Genomic DNA, 20,800 nt, shown 5'->3' with positions numbered 1-20,800 from the left:
CTTTAACACGCCCCCACCCCAATAATTTAACAGTAAGAGCAACTCAGCCTTGTAAACACAATAGTTATGTCTGCGCTCACAGAGCCATGAAGCAGACATACAGGCTCCACTACCCCTGGAGCTACTACTAATACAGGCTCCTCTCCTCTCCTCTCCTCTCCTCTCCTCTCCTCTCCTCTCCTCTCCCTTCCTCACCTCTCCTCTCCTCTCTTCTCCTCTCCTCCCCTTTCCTTTCCTCTCCTCTCCTCTCCTCTCCTCTCCTCTCCTCTCCTCTCCTCTCCTCTCCTCTCCTCTCCCTTCCTCACCTCTCCTCTCTTCTCCTCTCCTTTCCTCTCCTCTCCTCTCCCTTCCTCACCTCTCCTCTCTTCTCCTCTCCCTTCGTCTCCTCTCCTCTCTTCTCCTCTCCCTTCCTCACCTCTCCCTTCCTCTCCTCTCCTCTCCTCTCCCTTCCTCTCCTCTCCTCTCTTCTCCTCTCACTTCCTCACCTCTCCTCTCCTCTCTTCTCCTCTCCCTTTCTCTCCTCTCCTCTCCTCTCCTCTCCTCTCCCTTCCTCTCCTCTCCTCTCTTCTCATCTCCCTTCCTCACCTCTCCTCTCTTCTCCTCTCCCTTCCTCTCCTCTCCTCTCCCTTCCTCTCCTCTCCTCTCTTCTCCTCTCCCTTCCTCTTCTCTCCTCTCTTCTCCTCTCCTCTCCCTTCCTCACCTCTCCTCTCTTATCCTCTCCTCTCCTCTCTTCTCCTCTCCTCTCCTTTCCTTTCCTTTCCTTTCCTCTCCTCTCCTCTCCTCTCCTCTCCTCTCCTCTCCTCTCCTCTCCTCTCCTCTCATCTCTTCTCCTCTCCCTTCCTCTCCTCTCCTCTCTTCTCCTCTCCCTTCCTCTCCTCACCTCTCTTCTCCTCTCCCTTCCTCTCCTCTCCTCTCCTCTCTTCACCTCTCCTCTCTTATCCTCTCCTCTCTTCTCCTCTCTTCTCCTTTCCTTTCCTTTCCTCTCCTTTCCTCTCCTCTCCTCTCCTCTCCTCTCCTCTCTTCTCCTCTCCCTTCCTCTCCTCTCCTCTCCTCTCTTCTCCTCTCCCTTCCTCTCCTCACCTCTCTTCTCCTCTCCCTTCCTCTCCTCTCCTCTCTTCTCTTCTCCTCTCCTCTCCCTTCCTCGCCTCTCCTCTCCCTTCCTCATCTCTTCTCCTCTCCCTTCCTCACCTCTCCTCTCTTCTCCCAATTTCATTTCCTCTATTCTCCTCTCATCTCATATCATCTCACCTCCTTTCTTCTCCATTTCTTACCTCTTATCTCCTCTTATTTCTTGCTTGTCCTCTATTTTGAGGTTACCACTCCATGAAGCCAAAGTTTGGGTGCTTTGACAGTCACTTCTCAGGATAGTTAATTTATTTATTTAAAGATTAAATGATCAATGACAGAAACTCAATGGGATATTTACAGAAGTGTACATTTTATACCAGTGTCAGATTTACATTTTCTTTGTCACTGGACACAATGTCTTTGACAAAGTCTTGAACAAGTAAAAAACTCTATCCAACCATGAATTTATATTTCTCTTTCCTATCAATATTTATTCTCACACGCTGTATTTTCAGTCTACTGAGGCTGCAGCAAACCCTCTGGGAATTCATTACCTGCCAATGTTGTAAAAACCTTGGCACAAATGCTTGGGATAGGCCCTCTAAAATAAAGTGCAGTGCAATACTGACAAAATAAAACTAAACATGCTAGCTCTTAGGTCCTAAACTAAAGATCCAGACATTTTCAAACTTAAAGTTCACCGGGGCGTGCTTTTATTTTCATGCCACACTTGTACACATATGTCAAGTGTACATGCGCACACACACACGCACATACACACACACACACACACACAGACACACACACACACACACACACACACAGTTCACACTAGCACAGTTCTATAAAAGCTAAGACATTAGTGTCAGAGACATATCAGCAAATTAAGAGAGTGTTGGCCTTTTATAACAATATGTGTATTTCATAATGTGATACCAACTATTGTTTACATTGTCTTTGCGAAGGGTAACATAAGCCTTGTCGCTGCAGAGCTGAGCACACAACTGTGGATACGTGTTTGTTTCAGACAGGATACTGCATCCGACTGTTTGTCTTAACACTTTGTAAACAGCGTGACGATATATCTCAGGCTTTAATTCCTTTGTCTGTGCATGCATTATGGTGATCCCGTTTTGATTAGACACCCTAATTCATTTTAATGAAATACATAAAATTGAGAATAACAACTTTTGCTGCAAGCGCTCCTGTCTGACAGCAAAAAAGTAAGAGAATCGTATCGTCTCAGAGGCTATTTGTGTTTGATGTTAACGGGCAAGCACAATGCATTAAGCCTGGAATGTAAGTAATGTGCACTTAGACATAGAGCCCAGCTACACTGTGTGGACAGCATCGTTTAATGCGCAGCAATAACTCTGTTAGGCTGCTGCCTCTCATTGCCTCTCTTTAACCCTGCATCCTCTCTATATCTCTTCCCATTGTCACCCTCTGTATACATTTCTTAAACGGTGCACTGGTGTGAAAGATGAGAGAGGACTGCATGTCTCTTTGGAGTTATTTACTTTCCGACTCCCTCTGGTCCTGTTTGTCTGAGTGAAGCAGGATACTGAAAATACTCCAGTTACATTTGATATGATGCACTGGTTCCAACTTTTATGCTCGCTGTAAAAAATACTGAAACATGTTGTGATTCAAGAGGTGGAGCTGAACTCTATCGGTATAAATGCAGGCCGGCCTCTACAGAGGACCCGCATTCTGGGTGAATGACTGCGCGAGCCGCTGTATGGCAGCATGAAGTGTGTTCATTTCCTTATTTATTGACTCACTTGCTTTTCTCTGAGTGTTTGAAATTAATAACAGCCAGCAGAAATCAGACAGAGGGATGAAAATCAGCACTTTCCCTGCAGTGAAGCCATTCATCAAGCTAACGAGGGGGAGAATAGGAGTGGAGGAGGAGAGGAGGGGGAAAGTGACGCTTGGAGAGGGAGCGGGAGGGGAAGCAGGTGCAGTGTGAGGCAGAGAGGGGAGGGAAGGTGACGGTGGGTACAGAGGCGAGGGGAAGGAAGCTAAGTTTGTTTGGGAGAAGAAGGAGGAGAGTCATTTGGAGGATAGCAGGGCAGACAGACGAGGCGGAGCTGCGTGTCACTCTAAAAAGAGGGCTGGAGATACAAAGAAAGACAAGTTTGACATTGGAGTATAAATAGAGAGGGAGGAGAGACACAGAAGGCAGACAGTTTCTTATGGACTAAAACACTGAGATTGGCACAGCGATCAAAGCAGTATACATACAAAGACGATATATTCATACATCTTTGAGTCCATGCATTTCTAATGAGTGGATCCTACAGCCTTCCCACACTGTTGGCCACACTAGGCCTCTTCAAGTGGCACCCAGTTCCCACAAACAATCATCAAACCACCAGATCTCACAGGGACAGTGCAACATTAGGATGACGATTTACACAGATACAACACAGACCGTATTCTGTCTCCAACAGTAGTATTTTACTCCCCTTCCTTTCACTGATGGGTGATGATGGGCCTGCCCTCTCCTCAAAGCTTTCGCCCTTGCGATTGCTCAGTCCCATGCTGCTTCGCCTCCCTGACAGTCCACCAGAGACCCAACAGTATCTCACACCCAGAGCAGGGCTGACTAAGCACTTACCGCTGAGCCTCTTTTCTCAGAGTGAGAGAGGAGCGCCATGCTGAGAACTCTGTCACAGGAAAATAATTAGCAAAGTGGAGCTCTGCCCAAACACTAGGCTAAATCTAGTACCACTTCACATACAAATGCAGCCATAAATCTTTTCCCTGTCTAGCTTTCTTTCATTCTTTGCTAAGAAAGCATCATTCTCACGCTAGGGAGAAAAATGTAAGTTTATTGCTTGGGTTTTATATATATGCATTACAATTTAATCATGTGTGGTACTAATGGTGACTTCAATGAATGTGGCTACCAGTAAGAGTGAAAGCTACAAGCTGCTTTGCAATCTTTCAGTTCCAGCTGAGATCTAGTGCTTGGTGCCACGTGGCCATCTCACTGTACATGGATATCTGTATTTTTAACTTTAAAGTTACACCACAGTGTCTTTAGTCACCCGGACTAAATATAGTCAGCTCCTCCTGAGCAGTCTCCAGTTTCTCACTCCTTTCCGAGAGGCAGGTGGAGCAGAGAGAGGAGGGGCGGAAGAAGGAGAACACCCAGTGTTGAATAAATCATCCCTCGACTTTTGACCCATATGGAGCAGGAGGTTGTTTTGGTCCTTTGCGCTGCCGACCCCTTTCTCTCCGTGGCCTCTGCACCCCTCCTCTGTCTCAGTAATTTTCTCCTCCACATGACAGGTCAATCTGGATCGATTTCATCTGCCCTCGATGACTGAGACTAACATCCTGGCACCCAGAAATAGAGCTCTCTGTGATAACAGAGCCTCCGACCAAGCGTTACTGTTAGAACGCAGTTCAGCGAGAGAGGATGGGGGAACAAAACCATTTAGGAAACCTTCACAGGAGGTACTGCACTGATGAACTACACTGATATAAGGAAGCAAAATACATGGGGAATGGATAGTTGTGACTAGTTGGGTAACACTGTTTCAGCACATTTGACTTAAACCACCCCGCCATACAGCGAACACATAGCTGGTGGCCTGGCCTACCTGTTACAGAATGCTTGAACACACACATGCACACAGTTAGAGACACAAACACACGCAGGCCTGCTTCCCCAGTCTATATTTGAACTTAGCTCCCTTTCTCACAGCCTCTTTCACACACTTACTGTGCATATACACACACCTGGTGTTTTATCTTTGTCAGCATATTCTGGGTCCTTCAACTCCCTGCTGGGCTCTGAACTCCAGTGTCTCTTTGCATGGCGAACCCCTGTGGTGCGCCTGCCTTCATAACACACACTCACACACATGCCACTCGCAGGTGAGTCACACTGGCAGCCTCACACCAACGTTAACCTCTTTTAACTCCATGCCATCCTTAAATCTCACACTGTAAATACAGGTGAGCCTGGAAAATGATTTTTCTCTTGCATTGGTGGGGTAGAGGTGCAGTGACACCATGTCCTGGTGGTGGCTAGGCAGTGCAGGTCGGAGTCAGGACACTCTTTCCTCAGGCAAGGACACGGAGACCTGGCTCTCCGTCTCCATCACTCAGCCTGTCCTCCTGGAGCTACGTGGACAGACTGCTCATCGCCCTTCCCCCCCCTCCTCATATGCATGGATTTGCATAAAACAAAGACATCGCTCTGCCTGCAACGTCTGCCTTAGTTGAAACTGCTAAGAACAGGATCGACCAGACCACACCGCACGCAGCCCCTCTAAGCTCGGCTGGCAGGTTGTCAGAGCGCAACATCAGTATAGCGCAGCAGCGTGGCGAGGGAACTGAGATTTACGAGGCTGACTAAGATAGACACCCTCATGGTTTTCCACTTTCATTCGTTTAACATTCGTTCCCTTGGCATTGTTTATATTCTACACCCCTTAGCAGTGAGCAGAGGGCACCTAATTCACAGTGATGACGTGGGAGGAGAATCAGAGCACTTAAAACACTTCATCTAAAGATGATTTGTCCTTGTCTTCCCTGATGGCTTTTGTCCTGCTTCCCCTCCTGAAGTTAAGTGGAACTGGAAAAAGGCCAGCTACTGATCCCACGCCCCACTTAGACACAATCAAGTAAATAACATTGGATAGAAGTACAAGTACACACAAACACACGTGCATATATACATTCTTCAACAAGGTGTGTAAACCTGCTATCATCCTTTTGTGTCATGAAAAAGCACATCAGAGCACGTAATATAGAAAAGAATCAGCAAAGCCATTACAGAAACAATTGTGTGTTATACATTTTCCTCTCTGTTAAATTATTCCAGGATTCAAAGTGTATTCTTCACTCTTCCCCTCTTTTGTTGTTCAACACACATGTGTTTGTCTCTGGCATTTTCTAAATCTGAACATGGGATTTACATTTGAATAACTGACTTTTATGTAGTGGTTTTGCTGTTGATTCATGACAACTGAAAACATTGTATATTTGTGTGTGTGTGTGTGTGTGTGAGTGTGTGTGTCTTTGCATATTTAAATAAGTTGGTAAAATTAATGCAGTATGCTTTAACAAAGTTATGGCACTAGGTCATTAGACAGAGATGTGATAGAGAGAGATGTTGGCAACATATAAGGCGTGCACCATTTAGCTACAGTATGTATCTTAATTGACAAACTCTGGTACATTATGTATCCAGCCTTACAGACATGTGCAATATGCTAAAACACACTCAACATCATAAGTGATGCCTCTATCCTTTATCTGTTTAATATGAAAGTCTAATATAATTTAAGAATTAATATTGATTATATTGTGTAGGTGTATGATAGGAAACAATACTAGTTATAAGTGTCTGTACTATAATTATGTTTGATATTATTTGCACAGCTGTGATGATCTTTTTAAGCTTGTTTTATAAATCTGACTTTATTCACTGTCATGGATATGCAGCATTTACAGTGTAAAGAACAAAAAAGAGAAAGATATCAAGTAAAAAAGTGTTTTACCTCAGAGAGCCAAGGGCACGGGGGACAGGGGCGTGAAATCACAGATGGAGGAATTTTCTCGATGACCTAAATGAGCAGATAAGATTGAAAAAAACATGTAAGAATAGATGAATGAATATCAAGGCAAATACACTTTTCTTGTCTTCTTTTCTACCTGGGTTTTTTCTACTGCGTCTTTCACCCTCTGGCACTCTGTCATACACACACACACACACATACACACACACATGCACACACACACACACACACACACACACACACACACACACACACACACACACACACACACACACACACACAAACAATCACAAAGAAACAAGTAGATCCATTCAAAGCGAGATTCACTCTCACATGGTGAAGCACAGTACATGGATCATAGTAAGCGTTTGATGCGGAGGGAAATGTAAAAATGTGCATGCAAATAGATTCTACAGGCAGAAACCATGCATCAAAACACTGTAACCACAAGAGACACAACTAAAATATCCAAGCATACTGTTTGCCAATGCAAAACAGGAAAAAGGTGTCTTATGCCAAGTCCTTTAACCCCGCTCATCTTATTAAATGACATCATTAATTGTTCTAAAAGGGAGGACATTTATCGTGCAGACAAATAAACAGTGGAGGATGTGAATGCATGCCTTTGCTACTGCTTGAAGACGGACACTTTCATAAGCACCCCTCACAAAACACCTACAAGTAAGCACGTTGCTCTAGGCTGGTCCAAATATTGTTTTTCATATTCCCTATAAATGTTTCTACACAAGCCAAAACATTAGCTTGGCTCTTGGCTCGCTCTTCACTGATGCCAAGAACGGTCCCTTTAAAAAGCTGTAGAAATGACAGTTGTGGAAATACACTGCAGTGAAGGAAATTTTAAATCATTGGATTTTCAAATAAATGCCATATAACTCGGTTCTGTAGTATATAGGACCTGCAGGGAAACGGCAGCAATGCAGCATGATGATATGAGTACTGCAGCAGGGGGAAAGGCATTGCATCTAAATCACAATCACATCTAACCCTAAACTGTCATTATAGTGACAGTTTAAACAAATTATGTAAACAGTGCTGACAAGGCAGAATTTTTTTTTTGGAAAAGGAAAAAAGGCCTTTGAACTAACAAAATCTGAGGAGCAAAATACAGTTAATCCTTCATGCAACAACAAATTGCTACATTTTGATAATGGTTCCTCTTTAAATTGGTAAACCCTCATCTGATGTGTTTGTATGTGCTCTATTGCAGCTCTACATTTCAGTAAAAGCTCACTTTGCAAATACTAATACTTACAATTGTAATGCTCTCATAGATTGAAGGTGCTTTCCTTAAAGTTGGCTTTTGTATACATTTAAAAAAGGTAATGCTACTTTGAAAGACATTTTGTTATGTTTGAATTCTGTCACCTTTTGTGAAATGAGACTGCTGAAAGATGGTGTTGCATTTATTTAATTCACAGCCTCTCTGTTTAGGTCCATTTACAGACATATAAAATTACCCCAATAAGTCCCGACCACCTCATTACCAACATAACCTGCAGCCAGTCTTTCAAGGACAACTCTCTAATGACACTGCACGTCTCCGCTTAATGACTTTTTAAAGCACGGTGAGACTTTCTGCTACAAAGAAGGGAAGAAATGAATAGAAAGAGCAAAGCGCACTCTGATAAAATAAGAAGCTTAATTGATCCCCGATGTCTGTTTAATATTGAAGACGTGAGTGAGTGTTTCCTGACGCTGCCTCATACACTCTGGTGTATTTCATCCCTGTATCTACATTGAATCTGGTCACATTCGCAGATGTGGCTGCACCTGGATGTGCTAAGACACCTGACTACTCTTATTGTTAAATACCTGCGTATACATACAGCATGCCCTTTTTCTGCATTGCTGTTTTTCAGAACCAAAGTCATAAATCAGCAAAAATGTCAGATTTTCACTGTGAAAAATTGTTCTACAAAATCATGACTTTATGAAATACTAAAATGTGATGATATCAATGCGTGTTCTAATTTGTTATACAAGGCAATGTGGCCTTATGACGGGCTTGATACATGTTTGTGAATATTACCAGTACATGTTTAGAAATTAAAAAAATTCAAATGATAGAATGGGGTCCAAACCATGCAAAATATGTTTTATCATAAATTCACACTACTGAGTTATACTAAACAGGGTATATTAGATGATTAAAATGAAAAAAGAATACATGTGTTCAATTTGAATAACAGATTAAAGTCCATATTGAGTGTGAAAATCCAGTTTAGCAGGACCAGTCTGACTCAGTTGATACAAATAAGAGGAACATGTGTTTTGATTTAGTACCACTGGTTGTTTTGTTGTTTCTCTGCAACACCCACAAAACAATCCTCGAATGATGAGGTTGTGAGAAAATCAGTGAACCGCTGTCCCTGATCATCATGGCTGCCAAAAACATTAAAGGACAATGCTCTTCATATACCACTATGATTAGTTAAACCACTTCAAAGACTGCTTTACTTTTATCATCACTATTTCCACTTGACAGTTACTCGAGTTTTCAGTTCAGCTACGTTAAATGAAAACAGAAAAAGTTGGCTGCATGATACTAAACCTGCAGGCCTCGGCCAAGTGTCTGCCCTGTTCTACATATTTGTAGGTGACACTTGTGCTGCTTTGTGTTGTGAGTTTTCTTTATTTAAACCTCCTGTATACATGTTTGAACAGATTACCTCAAAACAAGAAACAGTTTCATGCAGTTATACTTATGTTTAAATTGTGTTTTGGACTTTAATATCCTCAGAAACCTACTTCACTTATAAAATCAAAGTATGCTGCGAGAGTGTTACTCTCAAACACAGTGTTGAAATACAGGAAATGGGGTTAAAAAAAAAGTGGCAGTGACAAGTCTTGAATTTACTGTGTACTGTACCATGACGGATGTGCATGTACATATTATTCAGTGGGTTGTGCGCAGAGGAAATGAGCTTGAGCTCCCCAGGGCAGGGATTACTCTAATGACTTTGAGAGCAGCCTTGTGCGCTCTAACTTCTGACCTCTGCTCATCCTCTTTTCCAAAAGAAGACAAGAGACACACACATGTTTTCTTAGACACAAACTCACACACAAGCAAGCACACATATTATTCACACATACACTCATCGACCTCACACACGGGCCGGCGTGAGTTAAGTGATGCGGAATCACACACAAACAACAACACAGCAGATCCTCGACAGCCCGGCACTATCTAAAGAATGCAGACCCCCAACCTGCTCTTATTTTTGGGTCTGTCAATGGGCGTACTGCTACTTGAACATCATGCTGCATCTTATGCCGTCAGCCCGCAAAGCGCCAGCGTTCCATATGAATGCATCATTGGAAAATCGATAGATGTATTGCTTACATAACCATTACGCACCGGTACCACGGATATTACAGGAAACATCTTTTAGAATTCAGAACTGTTTTCAGGCAAATGTCATTTATGAATTTTAAACATATACAATTCCAGAATACAAAAACACTTTTCAGTTCTAGTGCAAAGGCATTGGAAGTCTAACTGATATACCCCAATAATGAAACTATAAAAATAAACAGGCTTAAGATTCTTATAGGGCAGCATTAAACAGAAAACACATGTTTTACATGCCACCCTAAACACATCAAAAAGCCCAACACATAAATGAACAGCCTTAAAGACAGCGGAGCCTAACTCCTAAATAAAAACAAAAATGTTCTCTCTTTGAAATGGCAACTACCGAGACATGTTCTTTATAGGGGGAAAGAAAAGCAATTATTCTCTCTGAAGTCATTCAATATTTTTGTGTGGCTAATGTTAAATAACAAAATATATCAGTGCTACGCTTAGATCAAATATATGTAATTAGATAAATTGAGGAAGAAGGAGAATGGCTTGGCTGTAAAGTGCATGGTGTGTGCATGCTAAGACCCAACACTGGCACAGCTGCACGGAGCTGCACTCACGATTTATCATCTCTACATCGCAGGAGCCAGTGGCCCACACCACTATTAATCATCAGCAAAATCATTTAATTCAGCCCAAGCCCGACTATTGTCTCATTCTCTCCCCTCACTCTGGGCAAATCAGCCCCCACAGCAGCAGCACACACCTCAGAGGAAATCACACAAAACAGAGTGGGATACAAGTGTTGGGTTAAAACGGGCTTTTCTTTTTTTCCTTTCTTTTTTTGACAAGCTGTGCAGCACATCATCCCTGGCATATGATGGCTTTTTTTTAAAACAAATTTAACAAGTATGAAATGTACTGTAAGACTTCTCAGTGTAGGATAACTGTTGATCACTCAGTGCTTTGACAATGTGGTTATTCTCTATGAAAGGTGCCATTTGTGTTTATCCTTTGCTCGCAAGCTTTACTCACAGCCGTTTCAAAAAGCTGGGAAATCCAGACTGAAGCTGTTCTCAGAAACCTTATTCCCTCTTTAAAAGTGGATTTTGGCGCATAGGTCTTCCTGTTTCAACAAACAAATTGTTCTGGAACAGTGAAACAAGATGCCCACAAGGCTATTCCTTGTCCCAGAACTTAAAGAATAACTTTCCTCTTGTGTTTCAGAAAAGTGGCCTTTTCAGTTAGTGCACCAATGCAGTGCAAAAGCTAGGTTGAAGACGACGAAAGGTCTAAAAAACATCTGTAATGCCGGATTGGTTACAGCGGCGCTTAGCCTCTTTCTCCCCACCGCAGCGGCTGACTTACATTGGCACCTACACCAGCGCCCCCTCACATGCCTGACATGGCTTCTGCCCTCACTGCACCTTCCTCTCTGAGAGCATGTCTGCCCAAGGTCCATTGACAAACAGGATAAAGCAGGGTGAAATTGGCAAAGCCAAACGATGACAGGCTAATGACAGTGAGCACACAGCGTCCAAAAAACACAGGCAGCGGGCACACAACACATACACAGATCAGGAAGCGAGCAAAATTAAAATGTGCAAATGCAGGGTGCAAATATAGAAAATGCAGAGCCACAATAAATTCACACAGAGATGTCATCCTCACATACTGTCCTTGAAGAAAAAACAAACTCAATTCACAATCACACATATTTAGGATCACATGCATGCACACACGGTCACACACAGAGAGATAGAGATATATACTGTGTATACACACACACACACACACACACACACACACACACACACACACACACACACACACAATAATCATAGGTCACATTCTGCAATAAAATTAACATATTGTAATTATACTATACAAACCCATAATGATTCACAGATGAGGATGTAATTAATGTACCAACATATTTTAAATAAGGTAATACTTAATTTACCATAAGAAAAAGTGGTTTGTAAAGATAATTTAGATTGAGTGTGATCATTATGTTCTCAAAAGGACTTTTCACCCACAGTTAATTTGGACTTTTGAAAAAGAAAATATGGAACCTGTTTAAGACAATAACGTGTCAGAACAAATATGCAGTCACATCTAGGTCACTGCATATGCTAATCTATTGTGTTGTGGTTTTGATCAAGTTATCTGTAACAACAGAGTTTTCAAATGCAGCATCCGGGTCAAAATGAAAAAAGTGCCTTGACCTGAATTACTTTCGATTTTGTACTTTATCAGTTTGGGTACATGTATTAATAACCGTTTTTCCAATTAAAAAAATATGTTTCTGATTCGTTCAGGGTGACTTGTTATTAAATTGAAAAAAATAAACACTCAATATGAACAGTGATAATATGTAGTGCAGTAATTTCTATCACGCTACGTCTTGATTAGTTTTTCATTATGTTTCAAACACAAAAGCAGAAGATTTTCAGGACAAGTAAAAAAAAAAGTGAGAAACTTATTGAAGTCAATTACATACATTTATTGCATATCATTTAATTGTATGAAATGAAAAAAACGAGCACATATGAACATCACATATGGTTAGTGAGTGAAATAATTTTGCACAGCAAAATATATATATATATATATATACTATTTATAAGAGGAAAGATTAATCAACATATTTTCAAGATTTATTGGCGAATGATACTCCCTCATTTTGCACATGCAGGGTGTCAATCCCTGACGATCTAAACAATGTCCAGACATTATTGAATATAATAATTGTTATTGCTTTGCAAATATTGAGTTCGTTAGAGACAAAACAAATATCTCCTGATCTGATAATAAAGTATCAAAATGTTACGAGTAAGTCGTAATAGAATGCCAAACGTATATGTTCAGATGTGGACAATAGCTACTAACTTTCTTCTTGACTCCCACATGATAACAGCGAGGATGATGTGTGCATTTCAGTCTAAAATAAGTCAGATCGTGAAAACACTCATTTCCAAAAAGCATGGCAATTTACTTTTACTTTTCCCCACAAGGCTTTTTGAAATACAGTAGTGAAATGTGTGCCGGTGACCAATATAATGTTGACATCTCTGATTCAAACACATGCTGCAAAAGCGCTGTTTATGCACTGCACAATACTGCTCATTGTAGCCTATGAATTGGAGCCGAGCCAACTTTTCTCAACCATCGTTAAAAATACTTTTGTGCAGCAACCTTATTATCCTATTATATATGTGCTTTAACCTGTAGCACGTTATCTTTTGCAACCTATAAAACTCTGTACTTAAATTACGCATTACAATTATTCGAAGTGTGTCATAAGCAGAGTGGAATATATTTAAATAGCAATATAGGCTTTAGCCAACAGACTAAACTTTCAGGGAAGGGATCGTGGATTTTCTTTTTTCCCTCGCACCAGGATCCCCGCCGATCAACTTCCATCTGGAATGCATAGCGCATTCACTGCAGCCTAATGACAGCCGCTGGTGGTGCACTTCAACACAGCTGAAATGCACTTGTGTAAGGGGGGGTAGGAAGTCCTGTCACTTTTTTGCTGCTGTCCCCAAAAAGTGAGGAGGTCATAAATGAATGTATGAATGCCATGCTCATCTGACAAAAATGACATATTCAAGCACATAAAGAAAATAAAAACCATACATGTCCAGCATGCAGGAAAGTTCAATTTACATTTTCTTAAAAAAAAATTATAATAAAAAACAATGAATAGTTTGTAATGAATATAGTCTTTTGTTGCTCAACACAAAAGCAAGCAAACGCATGAGATGAGGTGGCGTCAAACGGCAGGCTCGCAATCCTCCAAGTTTGGCAGACGAAAAAAAGAAAGGTAAAAAAAAGACCGAAAACATATTGTCGATGGATACAGTTTTCTGTACATTGAATTCAAAGTCAAATTATGAAAAAGTGTAGGTTGAAGAACTTCGAAGCTGTAGCTATACTTAGTGCTTGCATGCACACGTTGTATACTGCAGCATAAAGTTGGATCAACTTTTAAAAATCATATTTTACTCAAACAATGAAAATCTTATGAACAACGATGAAAAAAATATTGACAGGCAGGCTATGCATAATATTTTGAGTATGATAGCAAAAAGTAGATCAACGTTTTCTATGCTTCTCCAAAATAAAAATAAACATGGGTGACAAAGCCCTCAAAAAAAAGTATGTTTAAAATAATAAAAATAAAAAGTTGACAAATTAGTTCTTGGTCTAGGCATTTTCGCCAACAAAAAAAAAAGTTTCATATTGAAAACTTTTGTTAGCGGGGTGAGTAACCCAACTGATATTCTTTTTTTCACGATAATGTCGAGACTCACATGAAAAATTCTGGGGATGAAGGGTTGTTGTCGCTGCTGGATCCATTTTCTCTGAAGCCGTTGCTGATGAGCTTTTCATACTTTTCTTTGTACGCGTCCCTCTCCCGGACCAGCCTGGAGATCTCCTGCTTTAGGTGATCGACCTGCTGGACGAGATGCGACTTCTCCCCCTCCAGGACGTGCCGCTGCTGGACCCGCTTGTACCGGCAGGACTGCGCGTAGCCTCTGTTCTTTAGAGTCCTCCTCTTCTGTTTCAATCTGATCACTTCTTCCTTGCTGACCCCCCGTAGCTGCCGGTTGAGCTCTCGCACTGACATGTTGACCAGCTGGTCGTCTGAAAACCGGTCATCCAAGCGCATGTGTGGGTGAAGTGACCCAGAAGTGCCGTTGGACTGGGAGCCAGGTGACTGGTGATGGTTGTTGCTGTGGTGGTGATGGTGGTGGTGGTGGTGTGGAACTCCGTTCTGAGCAGCTGCCGCAGCGATAACTGCCGAAACCACCGCTGCGGCGGACCCCATCTCTTCCCCGGCCATGGTGCCTCCTGCTCCGGCTCCGCCAGCAAACTGCTGGCCCCTGGCATAGCCATCGAAAGACTGGAGCTGGTGACTGCTGTTGATCAGCGCCTCGACTGCGTCTTCGGGGCTGAAGCCCAGCGCCTCTGGATTCAACTGCTGTTGATAACCGGACATCCAGTAGAAATCCTCTATGTGTGCCTTCTGTTCGCTCCCCGAGCCCGGACTGGGCGCCGAGAAGCTTGGGGAAGGGGGCACCGAGCTGCACGGCGTGCTCATCGGGGTGGAAGACAAGGATCCCCCGGCGATAAGGCGACTGCACTGGCTGATGTTGCGATCGGGCTCCACCGGCTCCTTTTTCACTTCAAACTTCATCAGATCGAAGTCATTAACATATTCCATGGCCAGGGGACTGGTGGGCAGGTCGGAGTTGCTCATTGCCAGCTCTGATGCCATCCTCTTGCTGCTGCTGACAGTCCTCCAAGTGGGGTGAAGAGCAGCTGTCAAACTGGGTTGGTTTGGAAGAACGTGAGCCAGTTTGATTTTTAAGCGTTTGTCTTGAAACTGAAAAACAGCTTTTCAGAGTCCTTTTTGCAGCCGCGGACTTGCAGGCGTGTGAGAGTAGTTTTTCTTTGCAGTCTATTGCACAGACACACCAGTGCCGCGCGCACGAGTAGCGGAGTCCTTTTTCAGCATGTGAAATTCGGCGGTTTTGTATTTCAAACATTTAACACTTTACGGGCTCTTCATTAATACATTGCGCAGGCGGAGAGGGAGACGAGCCGAGAGTTGGGGAGTGAATGCAGCCTCGCACGTTACAAGGCGCTGACTGGTGGGGCGATTTTTAGAGGGATCACACAGCAGATGAGTTTAAGCATTGTAGCCGCCCTGACGTCAGGCTGGAAATAGGAAATTGACTCGGACGAAGAGCCAATAGGGTCGCACACTCCGCGAGCTAATTAACATATTGGGAGCCTACAGAATCAAAACTTTTCGCAACTGTCAAAAGCCATCAGCTGACTGTCAGCTGGGACAGACTTTAACTCTTTGACTACTTTTGCTTTAATTTTAAGTTTATACGGAACAACAATTTATCATAGTTAATGATAAGCGAAACTAAGTGAACCTTGCATGCTTTAAAGGCATTCACATAGGATTCCCAATGTGCACAAAGAGAGGCGAGAACACAAGGAGATAGATAGATCTATAGATAGATATATAGATAGATGGATAGATAGATAGATAGATAGATAGATAGATAGATAGATAGATAGATAGATAGATAGATAGATAGATAGATAGATAGATAAGGATAGATAGACATGCATGCAAATATTTTATATATCTATAATCTGCCTTTTATGTACAAAGTGTTTATTCAAGAAGGGTACATTTAACTGTTTGCCTGTTTAAGCTGCATTTATATTTTATATTATTTTCATTTTTAATCCAGCATTAACATTATTTTTAGTCTTTAGTTTAAAAATACGTTCCTTATGTTATTAATGACAATAAATAACCAAATGAAAAAAACTAGAACCAACAAAATGTATTAAACACGAGTGCCAAATATGGATGATGATTTTGACTTGAGTTGAGCAAAAATATAAAACGTAGATTAAAGAGATTTACCATTCCTCTGCGCACCATTATAAAACTCAACACTGCCACCTTTTGGACATGCCAGTGCATGGGATTCCCCTTTAAATCACTGTACTAGTCCAAACATATAAAAAAGACAGGTTTAAAAAAAGGGATTACTAAACATAATGTTTGCAAAAAACTCACACATTCAAATACATTCATGTCAGTGGCAGTGAATGCCTGTGAACCTGGTGTTCTATCCAAACTGACATTATGTCCCACACCCATAAAAATAACTTTATCTAACCACTTGCCCGGGCGTTGCTGTGGAGTCATATAAACCACTCTGGTACATTGCACTTTATCTCAGTTCAGAGGTCTTCTAGTTTTAATTGACTCATGTACAACATTAACATAAGGCTGTATGGCTGTTTCCATAGTTTCCATGTCACTGTAAGTCATGTATAGTAAGGGGGTCATAAGGGGCTTTAATGGATCCAAATCTTCATTATCTTTTTATGTAGATTTGTATTATTGTATCTAGGGGATACAGGAGCCCTTATGATGCTTGTTATATTATTTTCTCATACATTTGTAGAACAAACTAAGTTCAGTTCAACACTAGTGTGAAGTGATACTGACACATACAGTCTCGGCAGACTGGCAATGACTGTGTATGACTTGTGATTGAGTTTTTGATATACAACTATTGAATGTTAATGCATTTAGCTTGATTTAGACATTTAATTTGTGTCCATTAGCCAAGATCCATCATCAAGTATGATATAATTTTAGTTTGGGATTCATACCCTTAGGTTTGAGTTCCTTACTGTATTTGCTGATCAAGTGATGACACATGGCAGTTTAATAATTCAATAATAATTCAATAATGCAATACATTTGTTTGGGAAAAGAGTGATGTAAGCTATGGCTTGGTCTCGCAGGACAGTTAGTGCTGATTTCTTTTGTGGCCTCTTTTGACATGGTGCTGACAAATTACCATTTATTTCCTGTGACCAAAGCCTATAATCATAGTCTGTCTCTCTCTCCTTCCACGTGTATGATCTCATAGCGATGTGACTTTGTGTATTTTTAGATTCCTGGGTACACACAATTTAATGATAGGCCAAATCAGTTACGTCCCTGCTGCCAAACACTTTCAAAGATGATCGTGCCATTCTTTCAGTTATTTTCATAACCATAGGGAGTTAAACACTTTCTCTATGTTTGTCCAAACTGTAGCTATGAGTTTCCACTGTTTCAAATTTCGTGGAAAAAATCTTTCTGATAGTCTTCCTGTTTCATGTGGATATGCGATGTCATAATAAGGGCAAAAATGCTGTAAATAATTATGTTAACAATAACATCAAAATCATAATAATGACACCATTTTGAAATACGGAATGATATCTTTTTCTACTGCATAACGAAGGTTGACTGTTTATAAAAGACATACAAACGAAATCAACGAAACACTCAGTTGTATTGCCAGTCACTGCATCTTCCAGTAAAGGGGTACATGGATTTATCTACTTGCAAGTTAACACAACACTATGTGTGTGGCTCCAACAGAACTCAAATGGAGCCCTATTGTTTCTATTTCCATTCTGTTGCTTTGTCATCTGTTTGGGCCTACCTGTTCAGGGGAAGGCACAGCAGTGGCCCGTTCCCTGGGGTACAGCCACAGCAGAGCGAGACTAATACACAAACGAAGGGAGAGCTCATTAGTCATGACAGAAGAAAGTGGCAAACCTAATTTAGCTGCTTTTGTCCCTTTGAAGTTATTGATGATGCAGAGATGAGAGATCTACATGGAGAGGAACCGGGGCACTGTGAAGAGAACCTCTCAAACCATAAGTAAGAAGTGATGTGGTTGAAGATCAACACAGGTTATAAACAATTATATCTAAAAGGTCAATCTCATTGTTATGAAGGTTGAGTCCTTTGGAAAACTAGAATATTTTTTGGAAAACAGAAGAATATGCTTGAGTACTGTAGATGGTGTTCTCATTGTGATTGCTGATTATGTTAGGGGCCCTTCAATGTTTTGTTGAAACGACAAAATAATATTTTATTTTGAATAGACTACATAATGTGTTTTGTAATCGTTTTTGCCATAATGCTTTACAAAATGACTTCTGGTTTAGTTTTGGAGTGGTGCAGTGTCAGTCAACAGGGTTAGTTTAGTCCTAGATTCATCTAACCAGCCTCTTGTCAGCTCGTTCACGTATACAGTATTGCACGGGCTGTAAATCTTTCACTTTCTTTGACAAATACTCCTGATAAATCTTTGTGTCTTAACAGTTGTTGGTTGTCCCACTCTGAAATCTGCAAGTGTTTCGATCAACTCGCTTTTCTTTTTATGTACACTTTTGATGTCCTTAGCTTTCAGTTATCTTCCCAGAAAATACTTTAAAACATAAACAAATGTAATCCTTTAACCTAAACTCAGCAATAACAAGAATTGTGGCTTTTAGATTCTTAGTTGTTGTATCAGTCTTAACTCGTCTCATTCTGGTGAGTGATAGAGGCAACTGAGTGGAAAGAGCAGAGGTCAGGACGTTGTTTGCTGTATGTCTGTTAGACTCTCTCTGTTTGTGTGAAAGTGTGTCAGTGTGTGGTGGTGGAGTGTTGCTTAGTCCCAGTCAGGGCTCGATAAGGCCATCTAATCAGCGTTTTTACATACCTACACTTTTGTAAACAGCCCTTAACCTGAGCCTTTTTTTTGACTGTATTCATGTCTGCATTGTTGGATACCTGAAAGTTGATAGCACATGCAAACACACTGGGAATGCAGGTAAAATAATTGAGTTACATAATGTAAATATGAAAAAAACATGATTTGAGCACTACTTTTAACTTTTAGATGAACAAAAAAGAAACAATACCCGTGCTTTAAATCTCTTCTAACGTGTAGAGCTCTGGATTGCTCGGGGGCAGTCCAATTTCATCAACAGTTTAGTGAGAACAACAAAGCTGGAATACCAATTTTCACCCCACCAACAGAATGTGGGCACAGCCATGTCATAATTACCTTAATCCATTAGTCAGAAGGAGGGTGAGGCTGCGAAGGGTGCTACAGAGGACAGAGCAGACAAAGCAAGGTCAGGGAGAGAGCAGTTATGTAGTCTGAGGTGGATTTTGGATGGCCTCTCTGACACTGGTCGAAAGTATTTGGAAGCTTACAACTAGTGGGCTTTGTATGACTGGAGAAGTGTAGCGTACAACCCCGAGCTGGGATCAGTTCTGTGGCTTGAGGGCGAGGAACCAGCAGTAAAGCAGTGAATGTGTTACAGTGCTGTGAACAGCCTTGTCACACATGTTTTCTAGACTGTCTCAGTGTCACATGACCAGGGGTGACACAGAGTTTTGAGGTTTAATCTGTCATATTTATTCCACTTCCCCCTCCAGCTGAATATTTGTCAAGTTAAATAACATGGTTGCTAATTAATACTGTGAGGCCTGTAAATGTAGGCTACTCTGTTCACCACATTTAGAGTAATCGAAGAAGACTAGTCAATATTGCACAATAATTGGCAGAGTGGCTTGCATATTAGCTATAATTACATTCACATGAACATAATGTATTGGTTTGCTGTCATGTGTAAGGTTAATGGGTATAGCAGTTTAATGGTATAATAACTGTTGGATAGTTTTCTAGGGTTATCTCCTTTGGACGCCCTCGTTGCTTTCACACAACTTAGACTTTCATCTCTGTGTGTGCAGTGTTTCCCACATAATTTGATTCTATTTGTGGGGGCACCGCAACCCCCCCGGCAAGAAAAGCCAAAGGCCCCCCCCCCCCCCCCTCAAATAAGAAAATACATGCAAGTTCATGGCTACTGTAGACAACGTTCTTGTTGCTCTGTGTTGCGTTGTTAATGAGTGATACACACGAGAGTTGAGGATCTGTGGGGTTTATTCTCCCAAAAATATAATTTACAATTTAGGCATTTAGCATACGCCTTATTCCAAAGCGACTTACAATGACCAATTATAGGGACATTCTCCCTGGAGTAACTCAGGGCTAAGTGCCTTACTCAGGGGCACACTATTGGTGGTGTTCCAGGCGGGATTTGAACACACAACCTTCCAATCATCAGCCCACCTCACTGTCCATTAGACCACCAAAATAAAAAATAAAATAAAAACCTTAAAGTTGTGTATGGCAGTGTTTCCAAGCATTTTTATGTATTTGAGTTGTAGTGGTAGTGCACATTTTATTTCCCTAGATTTAGTCAACTCTACATAATGACACATTTAATTATTGCGAGAGAGTAAAGCTTTTAAATGGCATCATTTGTTTTGTATGTGTTTAAGTAGTAAACTAAGGCCCCGTCCACACGGAGACGATATCAGTTGAATCCGCTAACGTTCTCTATCGTATACTGTAGACCAAGGGTTTTCAAAGTGTGGGTAGGTGAGCCTCCCCTCAGAAAACATAAGAACAGC

At 41.4% G+C, this 20,800-nt stretch overlaps 1 protein-coding gene across 3 annotated transcripts in view; it reads right to left on the bottom strand.

Moving 5' to 3' along the window:
* Positions 1-15,624, bottom strand: part of mafa (MAF bZIP transcription factor a) — a 73,940-nt gene extending 58,316 nt beyond the window's left edge. For 2 of the 3 annotated variants that reach the window (XM_079666155.1, XM_079666156.1), the window contains exons 1-2: positions 14,253-15,624; positions 6,591-6,656 (exon numbers count right to left, since the gene is read on the bottom strand). In XM_079666155.1, coding sequence (XP_079522281.1) covers positions 6,629-6,656; positions 14,253-15,220 — 996 coding nt within the window. In that variant the 5' untranslated portion in view covers positions 15,221-15,624 and the 3' untranslated portion in view covers positions 6,591-6,628. The remainder of the gene's footprint in view (positions 1-6,590; positions 6,657-14,252) is intronic. The other variant, XM_079666154.1, reaches the window with a different exon arrangement.
* Between the last annotated feature and the right edge of the window lie 5,176 nt (positions 15,625-20,800).

Source organism: Notothenia rossii, assembly GCF_949606895.1.
Source record: "Notothenia rossii genome assembly, chromosome: 2".
Lineage (NCBI taxonomy): Eukaryota > Metazoa > Chordata > Actinopteri > Perciformes > Nototheniidae > Notothenia > Notothenia rossii.
Note: the sequence above shows the minus strand (reverse complement) of the source record. Positions and strands in the feature narration are given on the sequence as shown.